Here is a 22,277-nt window from a genome sequence, read left to right on the forward strand (position 1 = left end):
ACATAACTTTCCTTTCGCAGATTTTAATAGTAATTTGTTACATTAATTGTCTAGCATCACTAGGAGATATACTTTTTGACTCACATATAACCCCACAAATATATCATTATTGTAAAGCTCACTAAGGCAGTCAATTATATTCCCACTTCCATTCCACAAGAATGCATAGGATGTTGTCTTTTTCTCACTTCATTTGTACTCTTATCATTTAAAAATGTTTGTTTATCCATGTAATTAAATTAGTCACACTGCTCTTAATGGCAGATAAAACTGGTTGAAGCATGAGATATGAATATCAGGAAAATTTCAGTTTCAGGGGTATTACACAAAACAAGAAATAGTGCCTTCTTTATCAAGATCTTACAATATTTTAATGTACAAGAAAAAGCTTACTGTAAAAAACCATAAGGCTGACATTATAATAATAAATATAAAGTTTGTCACATGCTGAAAATATATATTGAAATCCTTTTGCAGGGTAGTGACAGAGAATTATCAACACATCTTAGCTTTGGCCTTTGCTGTAAAGGAAATAAATGAAAACCCTATAATGTTACCCAACATTACATTGGGGTTCAATATTTTTGACAACTATATGAGTTCCAAGTGGACCTATCATGCTGCATTACAATTTCTCTCCTCAAAAAACAATCTTTTACCCAACTATAAATGTGGCACCCAGGATGCTCTATTGGCAGTTACTGAGGATCTGACCTCTGAACGTTCCCATCAGAAACCCAATATTTTGGGCATCTACAAAATTCCACAGGTAGGATGCATATATGTAGAGAATAAGGTAGAAAATGTGTTAAGATTTAATGCTAACAAATATTCATTGTTGCTACTGACAATTGTGAAGAATAACTTTAGAATACATTGCCAATAATTAAGGGAGGATAAACATGAAGGTAAGGATGAGGAGGAGGAGGAGGAAGAAGAAGAAGAAGAAGAAGAAGAAGAAGAAGAAGAAGAAGAAAACGAAGAAGAAGAAAGATAAATGAAGAACCCAAGTCATCTACAGGGTTTCTGAACTCAATAACAATTATAAAGTAAGAGAAACTTTGCCCACATACTGTATATCATATGTCTCCATCAAGCCATAGCCACAAACTTTGTTTTATATTAAAATACCATATTTTGCTCAGTGTTACATTTTTCTGAGTACAAACGGGGTAAACAATTTCATTGTTTTTACTTAAAACAATTCAATAAAATTTAAAGATCTGAAATTAAGATATCATATACTATTAAACTGCAATGATTGTAACAATTGAAAAAGAACAAACTCAGAAAAAGATCTGGATTATTCAAATACTGAAATTCCATTATTTTTGAAAAGCTCTTTTTTTCTCTCTATGTCTTTTCAGTTTATTTATGGCTCTGGAATGATAGTAACAGAAAAGAACAATTTGCTTTACTACTATCAGATGATTCCAAATGTACTGTTTCAATACAGAGGGATTATGAAATTACTCCATCATTTCAACTGGAATTGGATTGCATTCTTTATTGCCAATGGGTTGCATTTAGAGAGTGTCATAAATGTCATCATTCCAGAATTTTCAAAAAATGGAATCTGTACTGCAGAGGTATTTACATTCATTTTGTGTTCTGATGTAAACTTCAGAAAATGTGCAGCAAAATTTTATTATCAAGTCATGAACAGCAAAGCCAATGTACTGGTTTTCAGTGGAGACATGAAATCCGCGATCTTCTTAAGATGGTTACTATCTTCTGTAGTTCAACGCATGATAAAGAACTCATTAGAAAAACCTAAAGGCCATGTTTGGCTTCTGACTTCTGGGATGGAGTTAAAGAGCCTTATTGGACATACTGATTGGTATATATCAGAATTCCATGGTGCTTTTTCCTTTATAGCTCAGTCCAATGAAATCCAGAGATTCCAGCAATTTATCCAGAACAGAAACATTTTGAATTCAAAAGGAGATGGTTTTGTAAGAGATTTCTGGGCTAGGGCCTTTGATTGTCCATTCCAAGGCTCTAGGTTTCATAATAAGAATGGGGATGCCTGCACAGGGTTCGAAAAGCTAGAGAATCTCCCTGAGCATGTCTTTCCAATGAGGATATCTGGCCAAAGCTATAGTATCTACAATGCTGTTCATGCTGTGGCTCATGCCTTACATGCCATCTGTTTATCAGTTTCCAGAAATAATTTAATGGAAGAAAGAGATAAAATGAAATGCCTGAATCAGCAGCCTTGGCAGGTAATTAACTTAAATAGAGTTTATACTTTAAATACTTTTGCTATTGATTTTAGCCAAATATCAGGATGTATTAATTCTTTCAATCCATAAAACTGTTTCTCCAGCCCACTTATTTCACAATATTTCTCCAAAATAACTGAAGACTTTAGTCCTGCTTGTTGTGTTTTCTTTCCTCTCCTTTCTTGAAAGGAATGCTCTATAATATTTATAATCCACTTTCCTTGCTATTTCCAACCTTCTCTTTTTAAATACAAAAAAACCATTCTATTTTATACTTTTGCTATTTCTATTTTGTATTTGGTTGTGCTGAATCCCAAGAATGTTATTAAAGTTAGTCTAAGTAAGTGTGGTGTTAGATTACAATACCATTTAAAAATGTTTACTACTTGTGATCTTTTATAGTTATCTCTCCTAATTAGTTGTAGATTTATATTTTTCATTGTAAAATTATTGCAGTTATATACGATTGTTTTCATTTTAATCTTGTTCTGCAATTTTATGTTAATAATGTTATTGTTCCCTTATTTTATTCCATCCATGTGACTTTGCATCTTTATTTCCAATTTATATAGAATTGTTATATATTAGTTATTTGTTCCATATTGGTTTAGGACCAAATATTTTAATTTTATTATAGTGTTGTTATCATTTTTTCTGAAATAAAATTGATTGAACTCCTGACATGTATGCATTTTCATAAAATGACTAATAGTTCAATTAACAAAGAAGAAAATATATCTTGTGATATGAAATTATGATATAATTTTCTTAAGTAATATTTAAAGGAAAAATTCTGAGTATAAGAGGTGTAAATCTAAATCATATTATTTTTAAAATGTATCTTTTTGACTGGAAAATGTTTTGAATCAGAAGGCATGTGAATGAAAGTCCCTTGGGCAATTTTGTTTTATGTACAGAACTACTTACGGTGCTGAATGTATTGAGCAATGTCCTGAATAAACAATAAGGAGAAAAAAACATCATAGTACTAGAAAAAAATATTATTATTTGGAAACAGATATAGGAAGGACAAAAGAAAGAAGGGAAAAAGTAGAAGTAGGAATTAGTAGCATGAAGCCTGCTGAGTGACCTTGTACAAATCATTATCTATCAGCAAAAGGAAGAAGGCAATGACAAGCCATTATTGCAAGAACAGTTATTAATCCATCTTGACTTTAAAACCAAAAAAAATAACTAAACAGAAATTCACAGAAAGAATGGAGTGGAGATACAAAAATAAGTGGAGAATACTATGGATAAATACTTTAATAATAAAGATCAGTTTTTCATTTTAATTTTTTTTAAATAAACTGTTCATATGATGGTTTCAAAGACAAATTAATCTTAAGGAAAACAACTCAAGGCAAAATTGAAGTCAGTGGAATCTCAATAACTTTTTTCTGTCTGTTTTCAATCCAGCTATCTTATTTCCTAAAATCATTATCATTTAACAACAGTGCTGGAGACAAAATTTCCTTTAACCAGGAGGGCTCTCTGGTTGCAGGATTTGACATCATAAATTGGGTCACATTCCCAAATCAATCTTTCATTGGAGTGAAAGTTGGAAGGATGGATCAATGGGCATCTCCAGATAAACAACTTATCATTAAGGAAAAGAAAATAATATGGCACCAAGGATATAACCAAGTAGATAAAATATATTTTTATTATTTTTTTGTTTTTCAATTTGTATTGTTTCCCCATCTCATGAAATTAATCTGGGTGTTGTAAAATAAATATCAACTAAGAGGGAGGAGGAATCACATATTATAATTGGGAACTATTAAATGGGATCCTCTTTGCACTCAGTGCTCAAGGACGTAGAACTAATTCTTTAAGCCCTTATGTAAGCATCCTGATTTTTGTATGGGTGGTTCACATAAGGCTATAGCTGAATAGAAAAGACACATTTTATAGATCCTGCCAATAATCATTTCTTGTCCCAAAGCATGCCAATCTTGTACCAATGGAAACATCCAAATGCTCTTTATTGCACAGTTTGTTGCAATAACTCATACAGAAAGTTACACAATCCTGGGTGATAGTAAAGAAAACCACTCTGTCTAGGAGCAATTGTAATTGTCACATAATCCAAATATGTACAAATATTATTCTAGCTATAGTTGCCATTTGTTCTTTTAGCAGGAGACATGAGTGTAAGTAAAATCCCAGATTGTGTAACAAGCCTGTCTGGGATTGTGAAATACAGTAGTACCTCTAGATACGAGCTGCTCCACATGCGAGTATTCCAAGTTACGAGCTGAGCCGTGAGCAAAATTTCTGTTCGACACAAATTCGGGATATGAGCCGAGCGTCCACTAGGTGGCGCAAGAATTCCATTTTTTCCAGTTATCTCGGCGCAAAAAGCCAAATCTAAATGCATTGGTTCGAGATATGAATTGATCGACATATGAGGTCGGCTCTGGCACGAATTAAACTCGTATGTCGAGGTACCACTGTACTAGTGTATCTCAGAAGTAAAGATGGAACAACCTTGACACCAATAGGCCAAAATAGCCAAAGCCACTCAGCTTTATTTATGTACAGCTGAAGCCTCCGATACCCTATCCTGGCTCCTATAACCTCCTGGCACTTGACCAGGATGTCAAATCAGGAAGCTTAGGGTAGACATATAGAGCTGGATATTATTAGCATACTAATGATACCTCACTGCAAACTAGTGCAGTACAGATACCTCACCTGGTAGCCGCAACAATTTCAGTTAAGCCTATGTTGATTAAAAGGCTATAGAATTACAGACTTGATTCTATTTTAATATGCGCAACAGCAATAGTAAAAACTTCTATACTTAAAAATTTAAAAACCTTTCTACATGTCATGTTCCAAGCATTAATGATTACAAGAAGATATAACTACTTTAAATAAAGCAATATCTTTATGAATAATCTTCTTCACCTTATACTGCCAACAGACAAAACCTATCTCTATGTGTAATGCCAATTGTAAGCCTGGTTATCACAAGGAGACAAAGGAAGGAGAACCATTTTGTTGTTACAATTGTGTACCTTGTCCAAATGGGTGGATAGCTAACAAAACAGGTAAGGTTGTTTGTAAGATATAAAGAAACTGAACAAAAAAAATGATGCAACATGAAGATATTTCCTATTATGATATGAATGAACACATCCTAATTCTCTATATAGTATTTATGAGAGTGCAGAAGCAATACAATGAGAATATGATTTGGCTAAGAAGATAGATGGAAGAACTGTCGACTGACTGACTTTCCCTTTATTGTTATTTAGTTTTTTAATGCTTTTATTGTTTTTATTGATTTTTAGCTATGTCATATAGCTGAATTAGTATTTTAGTATTAAGATAATTTTAATTTTATTTTTAACTTCTTTTTAATTAAATTATTGGGGGGTTCTTAAAATGATGGATAATTGGGGTGGGTATAGTATGTATGGAATGAATAATTGTTATGGGTGGGGTGGGTGGGGTTATGATATGGGTGAGGTGAATGGGAATGATGCAAATGATATATGTGGACTACCTGACGCTGTAGAGGCAGGAGGGAGGGCACCTATCCCTGGGGGGGGGGGGCAGAGGGTCAGAATATTCCGGTGTTGATGGGGAGAGGCAGATATGGTGGGAGCCACGGAGCTAGCCATTCCAGGGGAAGGAGGGATTGCTGCTTAATAACGATCCCTTGTTCCGGCTCTGTGAGCTCAACCCAGAATACTGGTGACGAGTGTAATTCTGGCCCTGGGCTCAAGCTGCTGCTACCCAATGCCAGGTCGGTGGTAAATAAAGCTCTCCTCATCTGAGATTTGATCCTGGATCAGGAGGCCGACCTGGCATTATTTATTTATTTATTACTTAGATTTGTATGCCGCCCCTCTCCGAAGACTCGGGGCGGCTCACAACATGTAGAAACAAATCATAAGCAATCAGACAAATTTAAAATATTTAAATATTTAAAAAACCCCATATGCTAACAGTCACACACACAGACATACCATGCATAAATTAAACGTGCCCAGGGGGAGATGTTTCAGTTCCCCCATGCCTGACGGCAAAGGTGGGTTTTAAGGAGTTTACGGAAGGCAGGAAGAGTAGGGGCAGTTCTAATCTCCGGGGGGAGTTGGTTCCAGAGGGCCGGGGCCGCCACAGAGAAGGCTCTTCCCCTGGGGCCCGCCAACCAACATTGTTTAGTTGACAGGACCCGGGGAAGGCCCACTCTGTGGGACCTAATCGGTCGCTGGGATTCGTGCGGCAGGAGGCGGTCTCGGAGATATTCTGGTCCGATGCCATGAAGGGCTTTAAACGTCATAACCAACACTTTGAATTGTGACCGGAAATTGATCGGCAACCAATGCAGACTGCGGAGTGATGGTGAAACATGGGCATACCTAGGTAGGCCCATGACTGCTCTCGCAGCTGCATTTTGCACGATCTGAAGTTTCCGAACACTTTTCAAAGGTAGCCCCATGTAGAGAGCATTACAGTAGTCGAACCTCGAGGTGATGAGGGCATGAGTGACTGTGAGCAATGAGTCCCGGTCCAGATAGGGCCGCAACTGGTGCACCAGGCGAACCTGGGCAAACGCCCCCCTCGCCACAACTGAAAGATGTTGTTCTAATGTGAGCTGTGGATCGAGGAGGACGCCCAAGTTGCGGACCCTCTCTGAGGGGGTCAATAATTCCCCCCCCAGGGTGATGGACGGACAGATGGGATTGTCCTTGGGAGGCAGAACCCACAGCCACTCCGTCTTATCCGGGTTGAGCTTGAGTCTGTTGACACCCATCCAGGCCCCAACAGCCTCCAGGCACCGGCACATCACTTCCACTGCTTCGTTGACTGGGCATGGGGTGGAGATGTAAAGCTGGGTATCATCCGCATATTGATGATACCTCACCCCATGTCCTTGGATGATCTCGCCCAGCGGTTTCATGTAGATGTTGAATAGCAGGGGGGAGAGGACCGACCCCTGAGGCACCCCACAAGGGAGAAACCTAGGAGTCGACCTCTGGCCCCCCACTAACACCGACTGCGACCAGCCAGAGAGGTAGGAGGAGAACCACTGAAGGACAGTGCCTCCCACTCCCAACCCCTCCAGCCGGTGCAGAAGGATACCATGGTCGATGGTATCGAAAGCCACTGAGAGGTCAAGGAGCACCAGGACAGAGGATAAACCCCTGTCCCGGGCCCGCCAGAGATCATCCATCAACGCGACCAAAGCGGTTTCCGTGCTGTAACCGGCCCTGAAACCCGACTGCTGGGGACCTAGATAATCGGCTTCTTCCAAGGACCGCTGGAGCTGGAGTGCCACCACCTTCTCGACAACCTTCCCCATAAAGGGAAGGTTGGAGACTGGACGATAGTTGTTAAGTACGGCTGGGTCCAGGGAGGGCTTCTTGAGGAGGGGGCGCACAAGCGCTTCTTTATAGAGTGATGGAAAAACTCCCCTCCCCAAGGAAGTGTTGGTAATCTCCTGGGCCCAGCTCCGTGTCACCTCCCTGCTGGCCGAAACCAACCAGGAGGGACACGGATCCAGTAAACAGGTGGTGGAACTCACAGCTCCAATGGCCTTGTCCACTTCATCAGGTGTCACCAGATCAAACTCTTCCCAGACAGGTGGACAAGTACGTGCCCCAGTCACCTTGACTGACTCGTTGTCAGTCGACTCTGTTTTACAATTGGAGTCGAGGTCGGCTCGGATCCGAGCGACTTTATCAGCGAAAAACGTGTTAAAGTCCTCGGCACTACTCTGTAAGGGCTCCCCAACTCCCCCCTGGTTAAGAAGGGAGCGGGTCACAGTAAACAGAGCGACCGGGCGGGATTCCGCTGATGCAATCAAGGCGGCATGGTACGCGCATCTTGCCGCCTTGAGCGCCACTTTGTAAGTCTTAATAAAAGCTCTTACAAGTGTTCGGTCGGATTCAGACCTACTCTTCCTCCATCGCTTCTCTAGACGTCTCTTCTGGCGTTTCAACTCCCAGAGCTCCTCGTTGAACCATGGAGCTCTACGGGGTCTAGCACCTCGGAGAGGTCGCAAAGACGCAATCCGGTCAAGAGCCTCCGCTGCGGCCTTGTTCCAGGCTTCCGCAAGAGACTCTGCCGAACTGTGGACAAGTGCCTCTGGTATAACTCCAAGCGCCGTCTGAAAGCCCTCAGGGTCCATCAGGCATCTGGGGCGGAACATCTTAATTAGTTCCGCCTCCCTGCGGGGAAGGATTGGAGCCAGGAAGTCAAGCCGTAGTAGGAAATGGTCTGACCATGACAAAGGCAACGCATCTAAGCCCCTTAGTCTCAGACCATTACTCAGTTGCTCAGAAAGGAATACCATGTCAGGTGCGTGCCCTCCCTCGTGAGTCGGACCCTGAACTACTTGAGTCAGGTCCATGGCTGTCATGGTGGCCATGAACTCCTGTGCCAACCCAGAGGTTTCGCCGAGTGACGGCAGATTGAAGTCCCCCAGGACAATAAGTCCGGGGAACTCCACCGCCAACCCGGCTACCTCCTCGAGTAGCACAGGCAGGGCTTTTGACACGCAGCTGGGAGGCAGGTACGTGAGAAATAAGCCCACCTGAACCCCTAAGTCCAACTTCATCAAGAGAGACTCGCAACCCGCAATTTCCGGAGCAATGAGTCCACGCAGGCAAAGGCTCTCCCTGGCAACAATAGCCACTCCTCCCCCCCTTCCCTGGGGTCGAGGTTGATGCCATATCTGAAACCCGGCTGGGCAAATTTCAGAGAGGGGAACACCTCCCTCCGGGCCCAGCCAGGTTTCAGTAATACAAGCCAGGTCGGCCTCCTCATCCAGGATCAGGTCCCGGATGAGGAGAGCTTTATTTACCACCGACCTGGCATTGAGCAGCAGCAACCTGAGCCCAGGGCCAGAGTTACACTCATCACCAGTACCCAAGATTGGGTTCACAGAGCCGGAACAACGGACCGTTATTAAGCAACGGTCCCTCGTTCCCCTGGAACGGCTAACTCTGTGACCCCTGCCGTATCTGCCTCTCCCCAGCAACACAGGGATATTCCGACCCTCTGCCACCCCAGAGATCGGTGTAACTGAAACCTGGCTGGGCCAGGAGGGAGGAGTTCCTCTCTCTGAAATCTGCCCAGCCAGGTTTCAGATATGGCATCATCCTCGATCCCAGGGAAGGGGGGGAGGAGTGTCTATTATAGTAAGGGAGAGCCTTGGCCTACGTAGACTCGTTGCCCCAGAGATTGCGGGTTGCGAGTCCCTCCTGGTGAAGTTGGACTTAGGGGTTCAGGTGGGCCTGTTTCTCATGTACCTGCCTCCCAGCTGCGTGCCACAAGCCCTGCCTGTGCTACTCGAGGAGGTAGCCGGGCTGGCAGTGGGGTTCCCCAGAATTATTGTCTTGGGGGACTTTAACCTGCCGTCACTCAGCGAAACCTCTGGACTGGCAAAGGAGTTCATGGCCACCATGACAGCCATGGACCAGACCCAAGTAGTACAGGGTCCAACCCATGAGGGGGGCACGCACCCAACATGGTATTCCTCTCTGAGCAATTGAGTAATGGTCTGAGACTAAGGGGCTTAGAAGTGTTGCCTTTGTCATGGTCAGACCATTTTCTACTGCGGCTTGACTTCCTGGCTCCAATTCTTCCTTGCAGTGAGGCGGAACCGATTAGGTTGTTCTGCCCCAGATGCCTGATGGATCCAGAAGGTTTTCAGAAGGTGCTTGGGGTTATTCCAGATACACACGTCCACAGTTTGACAGAGTCTCTGGCTGAGGCCTGGAACAAGGCTGCAGCAGAGGCTCTTGACCAAATTGCGCCGTTGCGACCACTCCACGGCACTAGACCCTGTAGAGCTCCATGGTTCAATGAGGAGCTCCGGGAGTTGAAACACCAGAAGAGATGTCTAGAGAAGTGATGGAGGAAGAGTAAGTCCGAATCCGATCGAACACTGGTAAGAGCTTACATTAAGACTTACAAAATGGCGCTCAAGGCAAGATGTGCGTATCATGCCGCCTTGATTGCATCAGCAGAATCCCACCCAGCCCCTCTGTTTAGGGTGACCCGCTCCCTTCTTAACCAGGGGGGAGTTGGGGAGCCCTTGCAGAGTAGTGCCAAGGATTTTAACACGTTTTTCACTGATAAAATCACTCGGATCCGAGCGGGCCTTGACTCTAATTGGAAAACAGAGTCGACTGACAATGAGTCAGTCGAGGTGACTGGGGCCCGTACTTGTCCATCTGTCTGGGAAGAGTTTGATCTGGTGACACCTAATGAAGTGGACAAGGCCATTGGAGCTGTGAGTTCTGCCACTTGTTTACTGGATCCGTGTCCCTCCTGGCTGGTTTCGGCCAGCAGGGAGGTGACACGGAGCTGGGTCCAGGAGATTGTCAATGCTTCTTTGGGGAGGGGGTCCTTTCCGGATCCCTACAAGGAGGCATTTGTGCGCCCCCTCCTCAAGAAGCCTTTCCTGGACCCAGTCATTCTCAATAACTATCGCCCAGTCTTCAACCTTCCCTTTATGGGGAAGGTTGTTGAGAAGGTGGTGGCACTGATTATATAGGCCCCCAGCAGTCAGGATTCAGGCCCAGCTACAGCATGGTAACTGCTTTGTTTGCGTTGATGGATGATCTCTGGCAGGCCCAGGACAGGGGTTTATCCTCTGTCCTGGTGCTTCTTGGCCCCTCAGCGGCTTTTGATACCATCGACCATGGTATCCTTCTGCGCCAGCTGGAGGGGTTGGGAGTGGGAGGCACTATTCTCCAGTGGTTCTCCTCCTACCTCTCCGGCCGGTCACAGTTGGTGTTAGCGGGGGGTCAGAGGTCAACCTCTAGGTCACTCCCTAGTGGGGTACCTCAGGGGTCGGTCCTCTCCCCCCTACTATTTAATATCTGCATGAAACCACTGGGTGAGATCATTCAAGGGCATGGGGTGAGGTATCATCAATATGCAGATGATACCCAGTTTTACATCTCCACCCCTTGTCCAGGCAGTGAAGCAGTGGAAGTGATGTGCTGGTGTCTGGAGGCTGTTGGGGTCTGGATGGGTGTCAACAGACTCAAACTCAACCCTGATAAGATGGAGTGGCTGTCGGTTTTGCCTCCCAAGGACAATCCCATCTGTCCATCCATTATCCTGGGGGGGAAATCATTAACCCCCTCAGAGAGAGTCCACAACTTGGGCATCCTCCTCGATCCACAGCTCACATTAGAGAAACATCTTTCAGCTGTGGCGAGGGGGGCATTTGCCCAGGTCCGCCTGGTGCACCAGTTGCGGCCCTATTTGGACTGGGACTCACTGCTCACAGTCACTCATGCCCTCATCACCTCGACGCTCAGCTACTGTAACACTCTCTACATGGGGCTATCTTTGAAAAGTGTTCAGAAACTTCAGATTGTGCAGAATGCAGTTTTGAGAGCTATCGTGGGCTTTCCTAAATATGCCCATGTTACACCAACACTCGGCAGTTTGCATTGGTTGCTGATCGGTTTCCGGTCACAATTCAAAGTGTTGGTTATGACCTTTAAAGCCCTCCATGGCATCGGGCCAGGATATCTCCGGGACCGCCTTCTGCAGCACGAATCCCAGCGACCGGTTAGGTCCCACAGAGTTGGCCTTCTCCGGGTCCTGTTGACTAAACAATGTCATCTGGCAGGACCCAGGGGAAGAGCCTTCTCTTTGGCAGCCCTGACCCTCTGGAACCAACTCCCCCCAGATATCAGAGTTGCCCCCACCCTCCTTGCCTTTTGTAAGCTCCTTAAAACCCACCTCTATCGTCAGGCATGGGGGAATTGAGATATTCCCTTCCCCCTAGGCTTACAAAATTTATGCATGGTATGTTTGTATATATGATTGGTTTCTTAAATTGGGGTTTTTAAACTACTTTTAATATTAGATTTGTTTATATTATTTTTTACTGTTGTTAGTCGCCCCGAGTCTATGGAGAGGGGCGGCATACAAATCTATTTAATAAATAAATAATAAATAAATAAAGATGGGGAATTCATCAAATTTGCAGATGACACCTAACTAGCACCAATGGCCATTACTCCAGAAGATAGGCTTAAGATACAGAGGGATGTTGACAAACCTGAACATTGGGCACTATCTAATGGTGGTGGTGAAAAAAGCAAAGTTCTACATTTAGGCAAGAAAAACAATTTTCATAGGTACAGTGTATGTGGTAGCTTGCTAACTGTGAGAGGGATCTTGGAGTCCTAGTGGACAATCATTTAAATATGAGCCAGCAATGTGCTGCGGCTGTCAAAGAAGCCAACAGAGTTCTAGGCTCATAAAAAGAGGGATCGAATTAAAATCATGTGAAGTGTTAACACCACTTTCTAATAGCTTGGTAAGGCCACACTTGGAATACTGTATCTAGTTTTGGTTGCCATTATTTTAAAAAGATATTGATACTCTAGAAAGAGTGCAGAGAAGAGCAACAATGATGATTAGAGGACTGGAGGCTAAAACATATGAAGAACAGTTGCAGGAACTGGGTATGTCTAGTTTAATTAGATTAATTTAATTAGAACTAAGGAGAAATTTCCTGATATAACAAGGACCAGTGGAGACATGATAACAAAGAAGAAGGAGTCAAGGTATTCTCCAAACTACTGAAGTTTGCATAGAATACAACAGTGATTGGTCTCATTTGAGACAACACTGAAACTGCATACAGACAGGAGGTTGAACAACTAGCCTTGTGGTGCAACCAGAACAATCTAGAACTGAACACACTCAGAATTGTAGAAATAGTGGTAGACTTTAGGAGAAACCATCCCATTCTGTCACCTCTCACAATACTAGACAACCCAGTATCAACAGTAGAGGCCTTCAAATTTCTAGGTTCTATCATATCTCAAGACCTAAAATGATCACCTAACATCAAAAACATCATTAAAAAAGCACAACAAAGAATGTTCTTTCTGCACCTACTCAGGAAGCTCAAACTGCCCAAGCAACTGCTGATACAGTTCTACAGAGGAATCATTGAGTCTGTCATCTGCACCTCTATAATTATCTGGTTTGGTTTTGCAACCCAACCAGACTGGCACAGACTTCAGAGGATAATCAGAACTGCAGAAAAAAAAAACAATTGCTGCCTTCCATTGTGGATCGGTATACTGCATGAGTCAAAAAGAAGACTATAAAAATATTTACTAACACCTTGCATCCTGGACTTAAACTGTTTCAACTCCTACCCTCAAAACATCATTACAGAGCACTGCACACCAAGACAACTAGACAAAATAACATTTTTTTCTCAAATGCCATTACTCTGCTAAGCAAATAATCACTCTGCTAAACAAATAATTCAAACTATTTACTAAGTCTGCACTACTATTACTACTAGTTTTTTCTCATCATTCGTATCAGCCATTTCCTCCCACTTATGACTGTATGACTGTAATCTATTGCTTGTATCCTCAAGATCTTTATTAATATTGATTGTTTCTTCATTGCTTATTTGACCCCTATGACGATCATTTTGTACCTAGTGAAGGGCTACCAAAATTTTTACTACAACTCTGTGGGCATGGTTTATGCAGGATGCCCTGCCTTTGCTTTCACCTTTCAGTGCAAATTGGGTGTAGAGCTCCATTTTTGCTACCCCACTGCATCCCTCCCCATATGGGCAGCAGCCCACCCCTGGTTGTATCTCATAATTCTTGACAAATATATATTTTCTTTTATGTACATTAAGAGTATATGCACCAAAGACAAATTTCTTGTGTGTCCAATCACACTTGACCAATAAAGAATTCTATTCTACCCTATTCAAAGCACCTGAAGGTAGGACAAGAAGCAGTGGGTGGAAAATAGTCAAGAAGAGAAGCAAATTAGAACTAAGGAGAAATTTCCTGATATAACAATTAATCAGTGGAACAGTTTGCCTCCAGAGGTGGTAAATGCTTCAACACTAGAAGTTTTTAAGAAGAGATTGGATAACTATTTATCTGAAGTAGTGAAGGGTTCTTTACCTAAGCAGAGGGTTGGACTAGAAGACCTCCAAGGTCCAAACTCTGTTATTTTATTCAATTTTTTAAAAACATTTTTGCTTAATCCTCTTGATGAAGATTAAAAGAAAACTATTAATTTGATAATAGTAATGATCCCAAATTGTTTCCCCAGCCTAGATTTTGGGCTCCATCTCAAGCAAAATGTAGTGGGAAAACCTTTATTCAGTTTCACCTAGTGTTCCACTAGGTGTTTACATGCTTATTTCAATCTTAATGTCTAGCAATGCTAATTTATTCTTTTATTGCCAATTAAGAGGTTTAAAATCTTATTAAAGGTTCTGCAAAAACTACTACACACATAAAACTTCTATGTAAATGGCATTAAAAAACATTATTACTTTTTTCTTATTAATTTTCTTTTTTTAGAAACTATTAAATTTTCAATTTTTATTGAAAAACAATAATATGATTATACTTTTAGTAATTCTGCATTGTTACATATAAATGTTTCATAACTACTTTTCATCACAGTACTCTTATTCAAACCTTATTACTTTAACACAATTATACATTTCTATTTACATATACAGACATATTTAGATCGTATATCTTTGTTAATTTTGAGTTATCCATGAACTCTCCTAAATTCAATCCATTTTTTTTGCCACTGTTGCCATGTCCCATAATATTCTGATTCTTTTTATCGTTCCATTGTGAGTTTGTCCATTTCGGAACATTCATAAATTATATTGGTTATTACTTTTCCTGGGGGGAGTCTCTGCATTTTTCCAAAATTGGGTGAAAGTAATCCTAGCTGCAGTTGTGATATGCAATATTAAGTATTCTTTTACTCTTACTGTATTCTTTTTTTAAAATTTCCAACAAGAACAGCTCTGGAGTAAATTATATTGTTATATGTGTTATTTTCTGTAGCCATTTATGCATTTTATTCCATTTTTTTTGTCTCAGAACATAACCACCACATGTGAAATGTGTCATTGGTTGTTTTGCATTGCAACAATTTGGATTTATTTTTAGATATATATTTTGCCAATTGGGTCAGGGCAAAATGCCATCTATAACACATCTTATAATAATTTTCTTTATATGTTACAGATTTGGATAATTTAAGGTTTCCATTCCATACTTATTCCCAATCTACCAAATGAATATTATGCCCTGTATTTTGTGCCCAGACTATCATAGGTTGCTTGTCCACATCTTCATTCCTTTCATATTGTAATAAATAGCTATAGAGTTCTTATTAATTTTCTAAACATTTCCAGATATGGATGATTGTTTCAAATGCCCAGAAAATCAATATGCAAACCAGGAACGAAACATGTGCATTCCAAAGATTTTAAGCTACTTGTATTATGAAGAACCATTAGGTATCAGCATAGCAAGTTGCACAATCTTGTTGTCTGCTATCACAATTCTGATCTTAAAGACATTTTGGAAACATCACAATACTCACATAGTGAAAGCAAACAATCGAGACCTTTCTTACATTCTTCTCATCTCACTTCTGTTCTGTTTCCTTTGTTCATTGCTCTTCCTCGGAAGGCCACTAACAATAACATGTCTCCTCCGCCAAACTACCTTTGGGGTCATTTTTACTATGGTGGTTTCTTGTGTGTTGGCAAAAACTATTATCGTAGTTCTGGCTTTCATGGCCACAAAGCCAGGATCCAAGATGAAGAAGTGGGCAGGGAGAAGACTGGCGAACTCCATTGTTTTCTCTTGTACTTTTCTTCAAGTAGGGATATGTATTGTATGGCTCGCAACATCTCCCCCCTTCCCAGATAGTGATATGCTTTCCATGAGTGAAGAAATTGTCCTTCAATGTAATGAATCATCACCCATCATGCTTTATCTTGTTTTGAGCTACATGGGTTTATTGGCCATTGCCAGCTTCACCGTAGCTTTCTTTGCCCGGAAGCTGCCAGACACTTTTAATGAAGCCAAATTCATCACTTTCAGCATGTTGGTGTTTTGCAGTGTGTGGCTGACTTTTGTTCCAACTTACTTGAGCACCAAAGGAAAATATATGGTCACTGTGGAGATTTTCTCTATTTTATCTTCCAGTGCCGGATTGCTGGCTTGTATCTTTGCTCCCAAATGCTACATTATTCTGTTGAGACCTGAACTGAACAAAAAAGAGCATTTAATCAGCAGGAAAACCTGAAGATATCATCTTTGCCGAAGTTGATTCATGGATTGGAGTCATATGAAAGATACTTAAGAGATTTAGTTATACTTTCTCATGATCAATGTTCTTTTTTTATTTAAAAAAGTCCCTAGTTATAGTTGTAATCTTTCTCCATGTATCTTACCTAATTTTTATTTTGATATATCACTATAAAAACTTATTTTGATAGCTATGTTTACAAAATAACAAATAGTCCTGGAATTTTATTCATTTTCCAATATAATTAAATATTAGACCTTGTATTCTATTGTAGCATGCTAATCACTGTATATGGTTATGCCATGTTTAATCTCAAGTATTTAATAAAAGTGAAATAGTAGTCGAACGTGGCTTTAGAAACATTGCTACATCATTTTATTCTTTGAACCAAGAGAAGTAACATTTTTTTAATGTTATGAATCCCACACATCTGATTGTCAAATTACGTTGTTGCAAGTTGCATTCATTATTCTTTTTGATAAAATCTCTTTCTTGGTATCTCTCCATATTTAATAGCTAAAAAGGTGGCACCTTGGTCTCATAACATTAATTAAGTTGTGGACTTTCAATCAATTTGGAAATCTATATTACATTTGAAAATTTGAATCTTTGATACTTTTTAGTTATTTCATTCCCAGCTACAGTGATACCTTGTCTTACGAATTTAATTGGTTCCAGGACTAGGTTCGTAAGGCGAAAAGTTCCTAAGATGAAACAATGTTTCCCATAGGAATCAATGGAAAAGCGATTAGGTTAGGTTAGGTTAGGTTTATTGGATTTATATGCCGCCCCTCTCCGCAAACTCGGGGCGGCTCACAACAATAATAAAAAAACAGTACAGTACACAATACCAAATCCAATGCCCACCCATCCAGTTACAATTTAAATTAATAATCTCATAAAAACAGTATATATAAAAAACAGGCACACAGTCAATCAATCAACAAAACAACATGGGCAAGGGGGAGGTGTTTTAGTTCCCCCATGCCTGACGGCAAAGGTGGGTGTTAAGGAGTTTACGAAAGGCAGGGAGGGTGGGGGCAATCCTAATCTCAGGGGGGAGCTGGTCCAAGAGGGTCGGGGCCCCCACAGAGAAGGCTCTTCCCCTGGGTCCCGCCAGACGACATTGTTTAGTCGACGGGACCCGGAGAAGGCCAACTCTGTGGGACCTAACCGGTCGCTGGGATTCGTGCGGCAGGAGGCGGTCCCGAAGATATTCTGGTCCGGTGCCATGAAGGGCTTTATAGGTCATAACCAACACTTTGAATCGTGACCGGAAACTGATCGGCAGCCAATGCAGACTGCGGAGTGTTGGAGTGATATGGGCATACTTGGAGAAGCCCATAATTGCTCTCGCAGCTGCATTCTGCACGATCTGAAGTTTCCGAACACTTTTCAAAGATAGCCCCATGTAGAGAGCGTTACAGAAGTCGAGCCTCGAGGTGATGAGGGCATGAGTGACTGTGAGCAATGACTCCCGGTCCAGATAGGGTCGCAACTGGCGCACCAGGCGAACCTGGGCAAACGCCCCCCTCGCCACAGCTGAAAGGTGTTTTTCTAATGTGAGCTGTGGATCGAGGAGGACGCCCAAGTTGCGGACCCTCTCTGAGGGGGTCAATAATCCCCCCCCAGGGTAATGGACGGACAGATAGAATTGTCCTTGGGAGGCAAAACCCACAGCCACTCCGTCTTGTCTGGGTTGAGTTTGAGTTTGTTGACACCCATCCAGGCCCCAACAGATTAATGTGTGCAAGCCCAAAATTCACCCCTTTTGCCAGCTGAAGTGCCCGTTCTTGCGCTGGTGGGACTCCCCTGAGGCTCCCTTCCATGGGAAAGGCCACCTCTGGACTTCTGTGTTTTTGCAATGCTGTAGGGGAATCCCAGCAATGCAAAATTAGGCGTGTCGCTGGCAACGGAAGGTCCGGAGGTGGGGTTTCCCAACGAGAGGAGCCTTCGCCTGGCAACAGAAGTCCGGAGGCGGAGCATCCCAGCAGAAGTGGCAGGTTCGTAAGGTGAAAATAGTTTGGAAGAAGAGGCAAAAAAATCTTAAACCCCGGGTTCATATCTCGAAAAGTTTGTATGACGAGGGGTTCGTATCACTGTATAGGACAACTCCACTGTACATTGGTTTTCAACAAAGTTCTTAACTGATTCAATTATCTGTTTACTGTTGACTGATTTTAAAACATTCTCATAATCAACAATAACACTTTAAAAATAATAGGATTGCTGTTAAATGAAAATTAATTGCTGCTAGTGATTTACAGCATTTTTAATAAAAATAATATACTGTTTTATTTTGTTTTGCTACATGTAGAATATCTCCATGCTATACATTTGAGTATTTTCTTTTAAAAAATAACTAAAGACCCTTACTCTTCCTAAATAAAATAAAAAAGATTATAAGCTAAGAAAAAAAGGATGATAATAAAAAAGAAAAGAAAAAGGAACCAAGCACTCTTACTATTAAAGAATTTAAAAATAATCAAAAAGAAAGGAAAAGAAAGAGAAAAAAACTCCAAAATATTAATTACTCATCAACTCATTGTTTATCATATGCATTTATCATATTATAATCATATAGCGTATAACATGTTGTAAAATTCCATCAATGCTTCAATACATTCATAATACCTTTCCACCTTTGCATTGCTATATATATTTCAATATTTCCGAGTATAGTTAGTATTAAAAAAGGGAAAAAAAGGAAAACTTAACAATTTCACAATCATTAACTCGCATCAGTATTTTACTATTATAAATGTAAATGTAGCTGTAAATTATTATCCATATAATTCTATACTTCTGATACAATTTTATAAATTCATATATCATTTTTAGAACAATGTTAATTTTGTTTAATTGTATCTTTTTTTCAATTCATATTTAGTAATCAATCATCCATCCTCAAATTTCCAGTTCTCTTGCCAAACCCCTATTGTTTTATATCTAATCTTTCTTGTCTTTTAAATGTCAAACACTTTCTTCCTCTCTCTCTTTCTGCCAAAAAAACCCCCCACCACAAAACAAAACATTTTTCCAGATTTTTCACTTTCCATCCCAATTTCTTTCTTATTTTGTCCATTCCAAGGTGTGAGATCACATCTATTCTCAATTCTAGTGGTTATTTTTATATAATCATCATCCTTCTATGTCATCAAAAACAATTTGAGTGCCGTTCACTTTCATCCAACCAAAGGGAGCTTCAGCTAATTTCAAGCCTGGAGCAAAATCTGGTCTAAAACCACACAAATGTAAATTTCTTCTTCTTTGACAATTCTCCAGATTGGTAAGCCTATAATTATATTGCTTATATTTATGAGTGGCTCTTCAAATATATGTCATGTGGCTCTTCAAATATATGTCATGTGTCCCAATAAACATCTGAGAAATAAATCAGAATCTCAAGATTAGCCTTCTTTCAAGTTCCAATTTATTAACAGAGCCATGTGAAATATGAACTGTAGTCAAACTGATGCTAACTTTTCTTACAGTTCTCCACCCAGGTTAAGCTTCACTTCCTGCCCCCACACCCTTCAGTTTATCACGTGGACCACTCCGGTTCTCTCTCTCTTTTTAAAATTACTTTTTATTGAAATATTTGTATTAAGAGCAAAACATATAGGCATTTCAAACAAACATATATATACACAAAAACATGAAAAAAGGAAAAAAGAAAGAAAAAGAAATCAATCAATAAATAAATCAACCAGTTTATTCATATCCATTAAATACAATGAATAATTAATTATTTTAACGGCTTTTACAAATGGTGATATTTTTTAAAAAATAATAATTTCGGTTATTTAATTTATTTACATATTTCTTACACTTTCAACTGCCTGTGATCAATCAGAAGTGCAATAACACATTTCATGTAAATCAAATTATTCATATTTTAACTTTAAATTATTATAACTTAAGTTATTTCATCATTTTTGTTTTATATTTAACTGTTTGTATCTCAATTTTGTCCTTTTCTTATTTCTAACCAATCATAAAAATTGTTCCAAATTTTGTAGTACTCTGTCTTCCTTATTATTTATTTTAAGCGTCAGCATATCTGCTTCACTGCAATCCATAATTTTCTTTATTAATACAAAATTATCTGGTAAATCTTTATGTTTCCAAAATTGTGCAATTGAAATTCTAGCTGCTGTTAATATGTGTAGTGTTATATAATGTTTTTTCCCATCCTTTATTCAATAATACCTAATAAAAATGATTCTGGTTTTTTATTGATTTCACATTTTGTGAGCTCCTTTAACCAGTTTTGTACTTTATTCCAAAATTTCTTTATTTGTGGACATGTCCACCATATGTGGAAATAAGTCCCTGCTTTCTCATTATATCTCCAGCAATTCGGTTTCAAAGAGATACATTTGCGCCAGTCATGCTGTTGGAAGATGCCACCTATAATACATTTTGTACATATTTTCTTTATATGCCGCAGATTTAGTCAATTTATAATTTTTATTCCACATTGTGTCCCATTTATCTAAGTTAATGTTGTGTCCCAGGTTTTTGTGCCAACTATGAATGTTCCCCTCCAGTTCTCTCAATGTCCATGATCTGCCCATGTACTTGCACTGGTGCTGAACAAAAGATTACCTTGAGTGTCTAGAAGAATTAATATTTTTCCCTCTCATGCAACCACTCCCTCCCCATTTTCCACAGTGCTATTCTACTTCTGGCAGGCCAAAGTCTCTAACTCAAAATGATGGCTTTGGCCTGACAGGCACCCCCTCTCCCTCAAGTCAGAAGTATGTCCTGCGAAAGGAAAGAACAAAAGAACACAAGCGGTTAATATCATTTTCAAACCCCTCTCTACCCAAATGGACTCTTTGGCTTGGTTGGGCATTTTTCATGGAATTGTTTAATTAGTTTATCAGCTTTTACGTTCCAACTTTTAATCCAGGTTGCTTCAGGAAAAGGGTATCCCTTCCAATGAATTAAATATTGTAATTGACCTCTGAATATACAGGCATCTAATTTTTTCCCCATTTCATAGTATGTTTCCCTCTGTATTATCACAGGGAGAGGTGGTGGTTGGGTGTGAAGTCTGATATTGGACCCAATTACTGGCTTTCCCCTAAAATTCTGGGTAATGTAAATTGCCAAGTAACTGGGTTTATCACTTTCACTATTAGGAATGGGTCTAAGAATTTGGGTCCTAGCTTTTTGCTAGGCATTCTCAATCAAATGTATTTGGTTGGCATAAAGACTTTCTCCTCCACTTTAAAAAGGGTTGGAGTGAATTATGTTTATAGGCTTGCTTCTTGTAGGCTTCTGCTGCTCCAGCAAGTACCTTCTTGGTGTCTTCCCATCCCTTTTTTAGCTTCTTCATCCACTTTGTTAGGGAAGTCGAAGAGGGAGGTTCTGTAGGTAATTCTGGCATTGGAACAAAATCTTGATATCTGGTGACCTGGGACGGAGTTAGTCCCATACTACTATGGACAGCATTGTTATGTGCCAATCTACCCAGTCATCCTGTTGTTAGTCCACAGAACATCTGAGGTACTGTTCCACTATAGTGTTGGCTTTCTCCACTGCTCCATTAGTGAAAGGATGGAAAGCTGAACGAAGTCCTTGTGTGGACCCAATGGCCCAAAGAAACTCCATCCAAAACTTTGCAGTGATTTGAACACACCCCCCCCCCCCCAATCAGAGATGATTCTCCGGGGGACTTGGGGGAAGGACAGAAAGGCTGAAAATTGCCAAAAATCGCCAAAAATCATCCTTATTAACAGAGCCATGTGAAATACGAATTCTAGTGAAACTGAAACTAACTTTTCCTACAGTTCTCCCCCCAAGTTAAGTTTCATCCCTTGCCCCCTCCAGTTCATCACATGGACCACTCTGGTTCTCTCAATGTCCACTATCTGCCTGTATACTTCCAGTTGGTGCTGAACAAAAGAGGACCTTGAATCTTTGGAAGGA

The 22,277-nt window shown here is 40.5% G+C and overlaps 1 protein-coding gene across 1 annotated transcript; it reads left to right on the plus strand.

The window, feature by feature from the left end:
* The first annotated feature begins 161 nt into the window (after nt 1–161).
* On the plus strand, nt 162–16,334 carry LOC139153910 (vomeronasal type-2 receptor 26-like). The gene is made up of 6 exons (XM_070728331.1): nt 162–172; nt 478–769; nt 1,368–2,225; nt 3,645–3,872; nt 5,158–5,284; nt 15,433–16,334. The coding sequence occupies exons 1-6, from the start codon at nt 162–164 to the stop codon at nt 16,332–16,334; spliced, it is 2,418 nt and encodes an 805-aa protein (XP_070584432.1).
* Nucleotides 16,335–22,277: the final 5,943 nt, after the last annotated feature.

This window comes from Erythrolamprus reginae, chromosome Z (genome assembly GCF_031021105.1).
Source record: "Erythrolamprus reginae isolate rEryReg1 chromosome Z, rEryReg1.hap1, whole genome shotgun sequence".
NCBI lineage: Eukaryota > Metazoa > Chordata > Lepidosauria > Squamata > Dipsadidae > Erythrolamprus > Erythrolamprus reginae.